At 41.0% G+C, this 14168-nt stretch overlaps 1 protein-coding gene across 1 annotated transcript in view; it reads right to left on the bottom strand.

Moving 5' to 3' along the window:
• Positions 1-10655: 10655 nt before the first annotated feature.
• The window catches only part of LOC104530986 (ATP-binding cassette sub-family C member 9), a 75317-nt gene continuing 71804 nt past the window's right edge, over positions 10656-14168 (bottom strand). Inside the window, exons 38-40 of the mRNA XM_010175740.2 lie at positions 13776-13909; positions 13357-13419; positions 10656-10956 (exon numbers count right to left, since the gene is read on the bottom strand). Coding sequence (XP_010174042.1) covers positions 10819-10956; positions 13357-13419; positions 13776-13909 — 335 coding nt within the window. The 3' untranslated portion in view covers positions 10656-10818. The remainder of the gene's footprint in view (positions 10957-13356; positions 13420-13775; positions 13910-14168) is intronic.

The raw sequence follows: 14168 nt of genomic DNA, 5'->3' as shown, positions 1-14168 counted from the left end.
CACCCACCCTTTAGATACTTATAAATATTAATAAGGTGCCCTCTTAGTCTTCTCTTCTCCAGGCTAAACAGATGCAGCTCTCTCAGTCTGTCCTCATAAGAAAGATGCTCCAGCCCCTTAATCATCTTTGTAGCCCTCTGCTGGACTCTCTCCAGAAGTTCCCCATCTCTCTTGAACTGGGGAGCCCAGAACTGGACACAATATTTGAGATGCAGCCTCACCAGGGCAGAGTAGAGGGGGAGGAGAACCTCCCTCAACCTGCTGGTCACATTCTTCTTAATGCACCCAAGACATCTCTGTCACCAAGACAGCTTACAGGCAGACAGTGAAGTGTTTGGAGGATCAAAGCCAGAATCTCATGGCCTTTGCTGCTTTTGACAAACTTAATTAGCTGTTTCTGCAGAGGGGGGGGGAAGCAAAGCAAAGCAAACCAAACCAAAATCCCCTTGCTTTTTATGTTTCACAACTCTTGCTGGGCACAGAGTCAGGCCCGTTATAACGTTCAGCTGGTGTAACGGGCACTGGCAGATGGGTATTTGTATACAGGATGGATATAGAAGAAATTACACACAATGGCAAAAACCAAACAGTGAGATTGCAGAAGTCCTTTTTTTTTTTCCCCCCACAGGTCGAGGTTTACAGTTTTGGCTCTTGTGTTTAATGGAAACTTGCATTCTTGGAAATTGCAGCTTTTTTTTTTTTTCCAAAGTCTTAGGGTTTGCAGTAGGAAGAATAAACAGTACATCAACTTTATGAAAAGATCTAAATTTAGATTTTAATGAAGCAAAGTGTGGAGTTTTCGTTGTGTCAGATTAACTCCACCATGCCCAAGGAATGTGTGTGTGCACAGTAAGGAGGTTTCTAAAGTTTTCTGTGTATCACTCAAACAAATAACCTATACAGTATAAAATTTATACAGAACCTAATACCTTACTTCTCTCCATAAACTAGGGGAAGGAAAAAAAACACCTGACAGGCCTGCTGCAGTCAGGAAGGTTTTAAGTGTATTCAGGCTTGGAAAATTTGAGAAGGTGCATTTGACAGAAAGTGTAATCCTCAGCTTGAAGATATCCACCCTGTCGAACACGTGCACGTGCTCAACTTTAAAGAGGTGAGTGATTCCTGGAAACTTTTCTAGCACTATCCTTTTCTAATACCAGATATCCAGTAGTCAGAAAATACACAGGCTCTAAGCCCTGCTCACATTAGGCAATTCGCTAAATATTTAACTATGAAATTAACTTTAGGCAGAAGACCAGCTCCAGTCTCAAAAATCAGGATCTAAACCAATTACCTTTAGATTCTAACCAGACTCTGAGTACAAATAAATAAAGTCACTTGGGTGGGTATCTGCAGGATCAGCATCGTTGGTGCCAACTATGACACTTCATGGGCTGGGCTGGGAAAACTCGGGATGTTTCCCTGCTACAAATGGGCTGTCAGAGACTGATCTTAAGGGGCTGACTCATTTCTTTGATGCAGCCTCAAAAAATGCATCTCACTTAGGTTTAACTGTTGGAAAGAACTGATTTAATATACATGAAAAAGTTCCTTTTCTTTTTCTTTTTTCCTTCTCCCTTTTCTCCTCCTTTTTCCCTTTGAGCTCCTATGAAGTATTTGTTCCATGCTAGGGCTAGAAACAAGACTGATGTTCCCCGGTATGGCTGCTAGCTGCATCTCAAAAAAATAATGTCTGGGAACTGGATGGAACTCCCCCTCTTTTTCATAAGATTCTCAAATTATGTTATTTTGCTTCTGACACAAATTTACTCATGTCACATGCTCAATTGCACATTTTCGTCTGAAGTTTTTACTGAAATCCACAGCTTATAAACAGGGACACAGAAACACCAAGAGATTTCACTTTTATTTACTTGCCACCTTAGAGTAGAACCCATCACTGCGGCTGTGTTCAGCCTCACCCTTCTCCTTCTGCCAAGGCCCCTCAGCTGCTGGGGTGCTCCTTGCCCTGTCTCTGTTAGCAGCAACTGGGATTGTGTGGCACAAAGTTAGAGTGTGGATTAGCAGCTAGTTTGGAAAAATGGATCAAAATGGATCATTATCATCTTTGAGGGCAGGTGGGAGCAAGGAGAGACCTTCCTCAAGCTGGTCAGGTGAAACAGAAACTGCCATCAGAGATCCCTACAACCTCTCAGCCCCGCTTGTTCCCAACTAATTTACTGGAGATTTCCTCCCCCTTAATTTGGCACCATGCAGAGGCTGGATTTTGTGTAGCCAAGATAGGAAGGGGTCCCACCAAACACACACAAATAGTCTTGGCACAACTCCATTGTGACTAAACAAAAGTGATTGATCATTTTACTTGTCGTCATACATTAGAAGAAAAATGCTCATAAAATCCAGTCTTTCCATCTCCGCCTGTTCAATACTGAGCGAGCTTCCCCCTCACAGGAGGAGATGCCTTCCTCCTCTCTTACACTTTAGATTAGCTTTGAGGAAGCCTGCTGGGCCATGACCGCTGGGATGTGAAGATCAAGAGCACCAGAACTATTCCATCTTCCTGGTTGAACATTATGAGACATGATTTTAAGCACAGCATCCACTTCTCCAAGTTATAATGCAAGAATACGCTCTGGAGAGTGACAGCTACTAAAAACATCCCCCTTTGCCCTTTTAAATACTTGCTTCGTTGCCACATGCACATGAGATTTAAGTAATAGCTGGGAAAATCTCCTAAAATGTCTCCTAACCCTTTTTGTAAGGAACATAGTGTCTGAGCACTGTGAACACAGCCTTTTCGGGCAAAAAAGCATCAGAACTGATGACAAGTTTGGATCTAGTTTTATTATGGCCCATCATGCATCTCCCTTCTTGTTGTTTCATTTCCACTCCACCCACAAGAGTTACTGATATTATGGTAAATATCAATTTACAATTACGACTGTCTAAAAAAAGGATTAAATAATGTTCTTAGACATGAATCGGAAATTTCCACATTCTAGCTGTGTCCAGCCCTTTCAGAAAATCCTGCTTCGTAATAGGTTTTGTTTTAAATTCTAATCTTAGCTTAGAGATAGGGTGACTTTGCATGCGTCCAGAGATGTCATGCACTCAGCACGAGGCTTCCACAAAAACACAAGGCTGATAAGCCATATTCGGATAGCATGGATGAACTCTTCCCTAGCTGAAATGGCAGTAGATCCATCAAACATGAAAGAGCAGAAACTGCAAACTAAGGGCATCTGTTACCCTGAACCAGTGCTTTTTTTTCTGTTTCATGCAAGAGCAGCAGGACAAAAATAGTCTTTATCATCAAAATACACATAACTAGTGCCCCTTGTCCAATATTACTAAGCTGCATAGTGAAGTTTGTAGATGTTTGGGTTTCCTGGCAGAGGGATTGTTTCCCATTAAAATTATCTGCTCTGGAAGTGATGATACATCTGCTTGGTTTGACAAAATCTGGTATTCTGACTTCTCTGTGTGTGTCGTGCAGGCTATGAACCCTCTGCAAAGGTTGGCAGTTCTGTAAATCTCTATTGTGGTACTTCCAGTGCCGACAAATGGGGTCTGGTGCATTTGTCACCGGGAGTTTAGTATTTTCCAACTCCTTGCATGTAGTCACCAGGTAGCAGATGTGGTGATGTTGTGATTTAGGTTCTGCAGTTCAGTGAGCTGATGGGCTGGCTTGGCTTACACAGCATAGCTGGCCATGGGGAAGGTAACTCCTACCTTTCTGTCTGCTCCCTGCATAGCACGGGGAAGAAAGAGCCACACCATCTTGGGTGAACTGTCGTAACTGGCAGCAGCTGTATCACCCAAAGCACATCCTTAGCCCCTCAAGCAGGGCTTGCTATAGATGGAACAGCATTAGGCTGACCTCAGGCTAGCTTTGCTCTCGGCTAGCTCCAAGGGCTTGGTGGGCAGTGATACTCCAGCCAAACCTGCCCAGAGCTGGATCCCCAGTGCTGCTTGCAGTGGAACACGCACTACCCTGGCCCCCACTGGCTCCCATGCCCTCTCCCTAAGAAGTGCTGCTGTCCTTTGAGGGCTCACTTGGGTCTGCAGAGGGTCAGCATATGGGCCACCAGCATGTGTTGGTGAGAGAGGGCATGGTCTTAGAGAAATGCATTCAGCCTTGTAGTGTGACAGAGCAGGCATGAAGCTGTTTTGGGCTGGAGCTGCAGCCCCTGGCCCCCTTCACGGTCAGCAGTGTCAGGAGAAGAGGCAGTGGAGAGGAAAGGTTATCACACCCAAATCACATGGTTCCTTCAGTCATCTGATTAGCTTCCATTACCCTAACAGCACCTCTGCTCCAGGGACAGGCATGAGCCAAGAAAGGGGTAGCTGAAAGAAATGCCTCGTGCTCCAACCTTCTACTCACTCTTCTGCCATAAGCCCTGCCCTCATTTCCCTCTAGAGATGACCACATCATATTAAATCCTTGCGCAAAACCCAGCAAGATTCCTTGCAACCCCACACTACTTATCGATCTCCCTCCCTATCTTTGGCTTCGATTTTAGCTGTGTGTTCATCTCTCACTTATAGGGCAGGCTGAAAACCAAAGGCTGCACTTTGCTGAGCCTCAGTGCTACAGAGGCTCAGGCTGTCAGAACACCTCCCCATCAGGAATGCTGGCACCACTTTTCCCCAGTGCACCTTTTAGGTCATGGTATCCCTGACCAGCAAAGCTGGGTAAGCCTCTCTTTTTCAGTTCACAGCAGATATTAGCTCCCACATACTTCGGTTTAAGTCTTTAGCTCAAAGTACAGAAATCCTGTACTGTCACATCTGGGACTTACCCAAGTCTCTTCTGCAGGGTGAGATGGCAATAGCCACAGTCGTACAGCTTTTTTCTGATACCTGATGCTTTGAAGTGCATCTGTCATGCTACATGCTCCTTCCTGAAACAGAGGTTTCTTCTAAGACTCTGGGAAGGGACCAGTTTGGGATTTGGGGGTTTTTTTTGTGTGTGTGTCTCCATTTGCTGTAATTTATGTAAAGGCTGTAAATCAGTTTCTAGATAGACTGCTCGGTTTCAGGTTAGACTAATTCTAATAAACACCTCCTGCTAAGAATTTCTGTCATGTTTGCATGGATAGTGTCTAGGAGCAAACAGATGCTATCAATAGTAAATAATTAATAATAACTATGTAGTAAATAGATTAATGCTTTTCTAAAAATCTCTCTCCCCGTGAAGGATTACATTTGGAAGCTTCTCTGAACTCCATGGCTTCGTACAAGCCAATACTGTAAGCTGTCCTGCCAAAACAGCATCAGCACATTGCTAATCTGTGAGAGTCAGAGGACTTGGGCCTCACAACAATTTTTTAATAATTCGAAAACCTGATAATCTTTCTGCGCAATTCCACACAGAGGTCAGTTCTGGTGGAGAAAAACCAGAGCAGTAAAAAACCAGTGTGGAAATGATTGGGATGTTTGCATGGCAATGAAGAATTTGATTTACAGTTTTGTTTTCAGACTTTTTAATACTCTCTTAGTTTTGCCTTTGAAAGGATTTATTTCCAAAGAAATTAAAGAGCTCTTCACATGCCATCATTGAATTCATACCAGAGAATTTGCTTAACGTGTTTTGATTTTAAATTAGGCTTTCAAAAGTTACTACTTGGAGATATAAAATAGTAAATGTGCTGAATTATTTTTTGCTTTTAAAAATATTTTATGGGAGAATCATTGCTCCAGAGAGATTTTAACAAGTAGCACTGTGGTTTCACTAGATATTTTAGAACTGATTTCTATTGGCAGTATCACACTGGAGACGCCGGGCCACAGTGGTTGCAAGGGAAACATACTCCAACTTTTGCCACTAGATAACAGAAAAATGATAATGAAAACATGGCCCTTGTGCACAGGGTTTTTTATAAAGGTGATGTTTCCTTCAGCTTCTCATGGCACGTTAGCAGAATGGTATGTGAATGTATCGGCATCTTTTCACAACAAAGCATGGGACCTCATTGCTTTAGGAGACAAAAATAACACAATTAATTAAAGCAAACAACTTATTGTATAAGAAGTTTGAAGAGACCTACTTGACCACATTCAAAATTGATGTCATTTGTATTTTAAGAAAACATAATTCAGTAGAAGTACTTTTTGGTGCAGGAGGTTTTACACATAATGAAATGCCAAATCCTTTGGGCCATATTCATGTTGGTACTAATTGAATTCATTGGAGGTGTATTTATTTATATCAGAGGTGTTCTGTTAGTTTACACTAACTAATAGGGGCTCATCCAAGTGTTTGAGAAGCTCTTGATAATATGTTCTTTCAACTGAATGATACAGTTGGGAAAAGCAGGCATGCTTTTGCAAATAAAGAGATTTTTCAGGTCTGCAATGAAGCTGGAACTTATAAACACTTGAGATGCCTCCTTTGCATGTCAATTTGCCTAACAAAGCAATGATCTCTCCCTGCAGACTTTGCCTTGCTTATGCCCCTGGCTTATCAGAGCTATCCCAAACTTCTGTAGGGACATTGCAGGAAATGCCAGTGGATCAGTGCATCCTCTTTGCTTTATACATGGCTAAAAATCTGACTGATTGTCTATGTCTACCTCTCAGAGGCTTCCTGGGGCTATAAAGCTAGTGATTTTAGGCAGACATCTAGTTCAAGCTCATTGCCTAGACTTCGTACGACATCGGTAAGAGAGGGGCACCTCCAGTGGGTGCGTCATTGTGTTGACTGAAGTGATGTGGACTTTTACCTCACATTGAAAAAAACTACATATTTTTTTCTTACAAACCTTTCTTCTGAACAGAAAGGAAATGAACCTCAAGTTACTTGTTCCATACACTTCTTTAAAAACAAAAATAATTTATTTGTACCATGTGCTTCTTTAAAATAAAAGTTTGCATGTGTGTGTGTGTAAACTCACACACATACAGACAACTTACAGTATATCAAATGGCAAACTTATCCGTGTCGTTTTAAGAGGTCTTCATAACAAAACAAAGGGAGTATGAATAGTTGGTTATAAGGGATTGTTTGAAATAACATATAATATTGATCTAAAACAAGCTTGAAGTTACAAAAAATCATCAACAAACTCAGCTCAGAATTTGGAGTCCTCACAGCCACTGACTTGATTTATTTCCTTAAAAAAAACAAACCCCAAAATCCCAACTTTCCTATTTGGTAAATGTATTGTTTGAAATGTCAATTCCATATGATTATAATGCTCCCCAGATCCCTGCAGTGTAAATAACAATGAGGAGAATACAAGTAGTTCAGGCAAAGCTATTCATAAGGAGAGTCTCATCAGCTTTCAAACTACGATTGTGCAGAAAACATCATCAAAATAATTCACTTCAGGTGAATCTCAGCATCCACTGTGCTGATGTAGATCCCCAGCAAAGTGAATAGATGGAGAGATCTGTTTTAAGCACTAGGTCTTGAGGAGGTAAAAGCCTCCTCAAGCATTGCTTTATGTTAGGGGCTTGTGGATCTCCTTCAAGAACTGTTTAAAATCCCTACAGTGGGTTTCCCAGCGCATTAAAGCTTTGACTCAGTAATAAACACAAAGGTTATATGGGGTGTTTCTGGTTTAGAAGCAGCAGTAATGAGCAGCTGGCTGTTAAGTGTTTGATAAAAGGCCACATATGGGAAAGGAGCAGCCATTAGACCCAGCTCTAGTGGGAAAGGAGTGGGAAAGAGCCCACTGGTTGCAAGTTAAAGGTTGAGAAACACTGTTGTGGATCCACAAGCGGTTGCATTGGCAGCAAGGGATCTTACTCCTATTTTGCTTCTTCTGTCGTAGAAACACTTAGCAGAAAAAGAAATGCCAGTGAGATGAGAAACGTAATTTAGGACCTCTCACAGAGATTATTTTCCTCCTTCCATAATGAAATGTACACATGGCCAGTGTTTGCATTCAAAGCTCCTTTGTAAAAGGAAGAACTTAATAGTTCTGGCACATAATATTGCAATAATAAAAGCTTGTTTAGGAAAAAAAACCAAACCTCCAAACCCAAAACCTGATGACACTAGAGTAAGTGTCCCCCTGAAGAGAAGGGGTGTTAGGACAGAAAGCTAGAGGGGGAGAGGAGAGTGAGTGCAGAACTGCGTTGGAGAGAAAATAGAGCAGAGGGTATGGAGCTAAATCAGGAAGGAGTGGGAGGCCACAAGCAGAATAAAGAGTATTCAGGGATACAAGTGTGAGCCTCAAAGGGGGTATGATATGATGAGATGGTGAAAAAAAAAAAAAATCAAGAAGGTTGTGGCAAGAGAGTAAGACCAGCAGAAAGTGAATGTGAGAAGAGTCAAAGCAGGAAAATCTCCAAGCTGATGTTTCCTTTACCATGTATGTGCCTCAGCCTAAGGAAACTTTTCCTAAAGGGGACACATTTAAGATTTTATATGACGTTAAGAAAAATTTGTTTCAAAGACTCCATCCCTTCTGCACTCTTCTTAGTAACAAAACAGCTGTGCGACTGTTGGAACTCTCTCCTCCATTAGAGGAAAGCACAAAAAAGCAATGTTCAGTCTAAGCCCTTGCTGAGTATATAACGTCATATGTACAGTGGCTATAATGTGAAGAGTCTGGTATATCTATAGCACTTGGTTTATGTTTGCTGTCGCTCTTGGGATTTGTGTATGTTGAATAGGATTAATTGCTTCAGGAATCAAATCATGCCTTTAAACTTGCTAGGCAGCTGTGGGGTATGCTACAGCAATCATCAAACACTTTGACCATGGTTAATGTTATAATAGGGCCAAGACTCCTGCACACTTCCAACAAACTCAATAAAGTATGCTGGTAGGTTTTTCTCAGCCTGTAATGTATTTCCTTTTCTACATGTTTCAACAGCAGTGTTAAGTTCTGGAGGGATGGATGAGCAAAGAAGGTGCTTCTTACTCCTGTAATGGCTTTGGGACATATGGAAGAGAAAGAGGGACTAATTATTGGCCATTCTTAAATACTACGAGATACCTGACAGACTCCCATTCCCACAGCAGGCATTTCATGTAGTGGGAACTGGGATCTCACTGAACTAGTTGGCAGCACTTCAAATAAATCGGGATTGCATCGTCATCAAAGATACGCAGATAAACAGTTATGTGTATGTCATCTTCATACTGACTGAGTCTGGCAGCAATTAATCCAATTAGCTTTTCACTGAAGACAATGAGATTAAATCAAGAATGATTTTGGCCTTTTGACTCTGAAATCTGTGCAACAACATGCGCTTCTGCTGTAAACATCTGCTTTATTTTATTTTTTTTTAAATTTTCTTTGTATGACAAAGTTCAACACAGGGATTTCGTCCAGAAAAAGAGCAAAAAACTTTTCACAGCAGTAGACAGGGAAATCACAGTACTTCCCTTCATAAAATGTAAGAGAGTGAGTTTTTTTGTTTATTTGTGTCACACACTCTTTATTTCCAATAGTTAAGATGGGAAAAAAGAAAGATAAACCACTGTATCATTTTTACACTACTAGACTAAATGTAATCCCAGTTTTAAGTTCTACAGCTTCTCCAAAGTTCATTGCATATTTTTTCACCTAGTACTGTGCCTTATAGTCTTTCATACACTAGAAATAGGCTTAATTGCACCTCATGTTCTTCCTGAATCTTGTAACAATAAATGAGTAAGAGTCACGCTGAATACTCCCAGTGAAGCTGATGTCTCAAGCTCTGCCTTTGAAAGGGTCTGTGAAACTCCTTCTGGAGGTTTAGTACCTGTTATGCAGTTGTCGTGGTTCAGGATCTAGCCACGTGCATTAGTGAAATGCAGGCAACCTTTTCAAAGCTTTATGATGAAGATATGTATCTAAATTCTTGAAGATACAGAAATAATTTGAAAATCATGCCTTCTTGGACTAGATCTGATTTAGAGATGAACCAGAAATGTGTAAAGGAAGTGAAAGGTTGTCCCAGGATAAAAAATAATGTGAAGGGCTAAAGACATACAAAACACTTAGTGGTTGGCTAATTACATGCCATTGCAAGTAGAATATTTTAATCGATATGTTTAAAAGATTGGCTACTATCAAGTTTATAAATTCAAATTAATTTTAATACAAAGTCTTCAGATATTATACAAAATTCCTCTATAAGCCTATCAAAGCATGCATAATTATAAGACGATTTGCATCTTTGATTGAAGAAACTCTGCAGAACAAATATGGATTTAGGAACTGACTGTAGGGATAAGCCATCCTTGCACTGAAGAATAGTACTGTGCCAACTACAGTGTGCAAACTAGAGTGAAGGACAGGAAGAATTTCCTTATTTCTGATGAAATTCCTTTCCCTCATTCACTGCTCTTCCATTACAACTTAAAGAGCAAAGTTTATGCCTTTGGCATGCAGCAGATTACCCCAAGTGTTTTTTTTTGGTTTGGTTTTGTTTTGTTTTTTTAATTCCTGCCCCCCTCTTCCCCCCTTCCCCGGGACACAATGCTTCTGGGGATCTCATTTCCTTGACAAACTGCACGATTTGTTTGCCTGTTCCACTGTAGCATATGCAGTTTATAAGAGCAGTGCATTCTTTTGCTCTCTATAAAAGAAAATAAAGTCACTGAAAAGTTTAAGGACAATGCCAGATTCCCAGGAAATAAAAACTTCTGCCTCTCTGTGTGCATGTGTGTGATACAAACTTCCTCCTCTGTGTGTGTACGTGTGTGTGAGAGAAGTTTAACAGCTTTTGAATGAAGTGACATTTTTATTGCTTTGAGGCATATGTGTGTTGCAACAGCTTTTATTATTTTGGAAGATGGAAATGTGAAGAAAGATGCTCTAAAAAAAAAAAAATAAGAGTGATGTTACATTGAATAGAAAATATTTGTGTTCCATTTGTTTAAAAATAAGCTATTAAAATGCATCATGTGATTCTTCACATGTCAGCCCGGACAAATGAAGCAAAGATGCCATCTTCTTGAGAAAGCAGATTCTCAGGCGTATCATATTCTAAAATGTTCCCTCGCTTCATGACGATGACCAGGTCTGCAGTTAGGATGGTGTGAACTCGATGCTGCCGTAAAGAAAATCATACAGAAGTTCTCATTATGATAATTGTCACTGCAGCTCATTAATGGGCCTAATGCAAGGCACGCCAAGTTGGTGAAAGGCTATCCTTGTTTACAGGGGTATTTGGAGTAGGTCCTTGTACTATATCTTTAATCTGAAGAGATCTCAAATTACTTTAGAGCCTCTGTCACCAAGCCACTTCTGCATGCACTTCACTTTTGGGTCAGCTAATTGCCATTATGGACAGCACAACTGTTGGAATAAATCCTACAGCATCACTGAAATACGTAGAATCACAGGACCGTTTTGGTTGGAAAAGACCTCTTCCCCTTTAGGAAATAATGTCGAGAAGCATTCTGGGTATGGCTGCACTGTCAGGTGGCTTAGCATCCTGCTCCACTTCTCCGTCTCTGTACCCTGACTGTCTGCTCTGCATCTCTCTTAGGGCACTCCTGGGCTGTCTTCTTCTGTAAATCAGTTAGCTCCATCTTATGTGTGCTATGGACAATTGTTTAGCCCTACAGGCAACAGGAATGAAACCAGGCTGAGCTTTATTTGGGGCAGTGGGCAAAAGCTGAAACACTGAAAGTTCCACACAAGCCTAAAGAAAAACTTCTTTACAGTGAGGGTGACAGAGCCCTGGGACAGGCTGCCCAGAGAGGGTGTGGAGTCTCCTTCTCTGGAGATGTTCAAAACACGCTGGACACTTTCCTGTGCAACCCTGCTCTGGAGGGAACCTGCTTTGGCAGGGGGGTTGGACTGGATGATCTCCTGAGGTCCTTTCTAACACCTACGATTCTGTGATTTCAATGCTGTATGAGTACAGCCAGTCAGGTATAGACAGTATGAACTTTCCCTATATAGGCTGAAGGTCAGGGATTACTTTATGGGGTGGATTCCTTTGACATGATAGATTCAAGGTTTGCTGCCTGTCTAAGCTTTAGTTAATTATGTTTAGCATATATCATCATGAAATTAAACAAACCCAGGAATGACACAATAAACACGTCCTTGCACTGTAGTCTCAGAAGTTGTGCAGTAGAAAGAAAGCAGAGTGAAAGAAAGCTAAAGAGATAAAAATAACTACCAAGGAGCCAGAAGTCTCGTGAACAGTATGGACTGAGAGAGTCTACTTGTGAGTCTTCACCAAAGTGGTGAACAGGCCATCCTCTTTGAGGAGTAAGTTTGAGGCAGTGTCACATTCAACTAGAAAGCCCTCAGAAAGGACTAGGACAATATTGGCATCCAAGATGTGAGAGACACGATGCTGGAAAACAGAAAAGAAAAACAGGTGGGTAAAGGAAGGATCAGCCATGAATGAAGAGAGGAAGGAAATAAAGCCAGCTCTGTGAGGAAAGCTAAATATTAATGTGTGCCATTTTGATTGAGACACTGACTTTGGAAAGGCAAAGCAAAAGAAAAGTGAGATTCCAGTCAGAAGGACAATACTGGAAATTTAAATGGCATGTAACTGAAGGAGAATATGCTTACTGCTAGCACCTTCAGCATTTACATCCAAGAACCTTAGAGCCTATTGCAAATGAACTAGGTTAAGTGGTTTGCCTGACACTTGTCAGACTGGAAACCAGAGTCCAGGAGGCATAACTCTAATCTTTAACCGCAGGACTAGATTCCAGACAAAGCAAATGAAGCAGCTGTTAAAACACATATTTATCTCGTGGATAAAACATCAGTTTGCTGAGTAAGCCTGCTGTCACAAGGTGGAACACTGTGCATGTGTGTACGTACATATGTATGTATATGTATGCACATACAGGTGCATACCTGCACAGATACATGGAACTTTTGGGCACCAGGAATGGCAAGTAAACAGGAAAAAAGTCTAATTAGCCCTTAGCTGAACAGATATTCATTTTGAGTAGTTCCCTCTGATTCCAATTTTTACAACCTTTATCATAAAACCAACTTTTTTATTCTGAAAGAAACTTGAGAAACCACACCAACAAGCTTTTGAAATCTCAGCTCCTTCTATAAATTCGTGCCATGTCTGTAGACACTACACATACATAGACTTCAGAGGGAAAATTCAAATCTAGATTTTGATGCAACTTTCAATAATGCTTTAACCCCTGGGTTTGGTTTCAATATTTAAGTGAGGATTACCTCAAATTTTCTTGGAGGCAGTGCAGATGCTGAAGTTCCCTGTAAAGTCCTTCTTCTGATCTAAGTGTTTTAGTTTGGCCCACTTGTAAGATAGCACTTACTGCAAAATTTCAGGTAGATAGTATGTGTCTTGACTTGTTCTAATATCTAGGAACATTTTGACCTCATGTTTTATTTTTATTTTGTGATTTTTTAGTTTTATATAGTGATGTTTGTTGAAAGGCAAGATTAATTGCCTGAGGAATGAGGAAAGAGAGCATTTGCTGGCATCAGTACTTACTGCTATTGTTACAACTGTGCGGTCTGCAAAGGCAGTCATCACAACCTTCTGCAAAATGTTTTCCTGTCAAAGGAAAAGACTTACTTCAGTGACTTTATCCTTTTGCATTTTGTGTCTTCAACCACATAAGAGAGAGGATCATATTCCATACTATCTCTGATCTGCACACCAGATTCTCAGTAATGAAATGCCACACAGGTGAAAGGAGGGATTTTCTAAAACGTTTCGTATTTCTTCCCCACACCATAGGCATCAAACCCCAAAACACATCAACAGAAACAGCTGAAACTAAACACAAGAGAAAAGCAAAAAAGGTATCCATTTTCTCTGCTAAAGAGATCTCATGGCTGACATTTAGGGAAGGTGATGCTTCCTCTCCTAGTAAATCCGTGCATCGGTGGCACTAATTTTATACTCACTGTGGCCATGTCAATAGATGCTGTGGCTTCATCCATGATGAGAATGCTACTTTTGCGGACAAAGGCTCGGGCCAGACAGAAGAGCTGCCTTTGCCCTACACTGAAGTTCTCTCCTCCTTCTGTGACCATTGCATCTGTAATAAAATCAGTTATTTGGAATGTTGCACCACTGAGCTGCTGTATGTTCATACAGTCAGGACCCAGTGGTCAAGCAAAATCCCTGTAAAAGCCAATAAGCATAATCCTGCCTGAACACTGGAGTGGAGTGATACCAAGAAAAGTGAGCACATCTTCCTGGGAGAGGAGCAATAGATCATTAAGCAAATAGTTGGCACAAATAGTTAGCAAATCTGGTAGGCTGCGGATAATATCTTAGTAATTACAAAATACACT

Source organism: Antrostomus carolinensis, unplaced genomic scaffold (assembly GCF_000700745.2).
Source record: "Antrostomus carolinensis isolate BGI_N321 unplaced genomic scaffold, ASM70074v2 scaffold7939, whole genome shotgun sequence".
Lineage (NCBI taxonomy): Eukaryota > Metazoa > Chordata > Aves > Caprimulgiformes > Caprimulgidae > Antrostomus > Antrostomus carolinensis.
The sequence above is the reverse complement of the archived record's forward strand: the minus strand, read 5'-3'. Positions and strand labels throughout refer to the sequence as shown.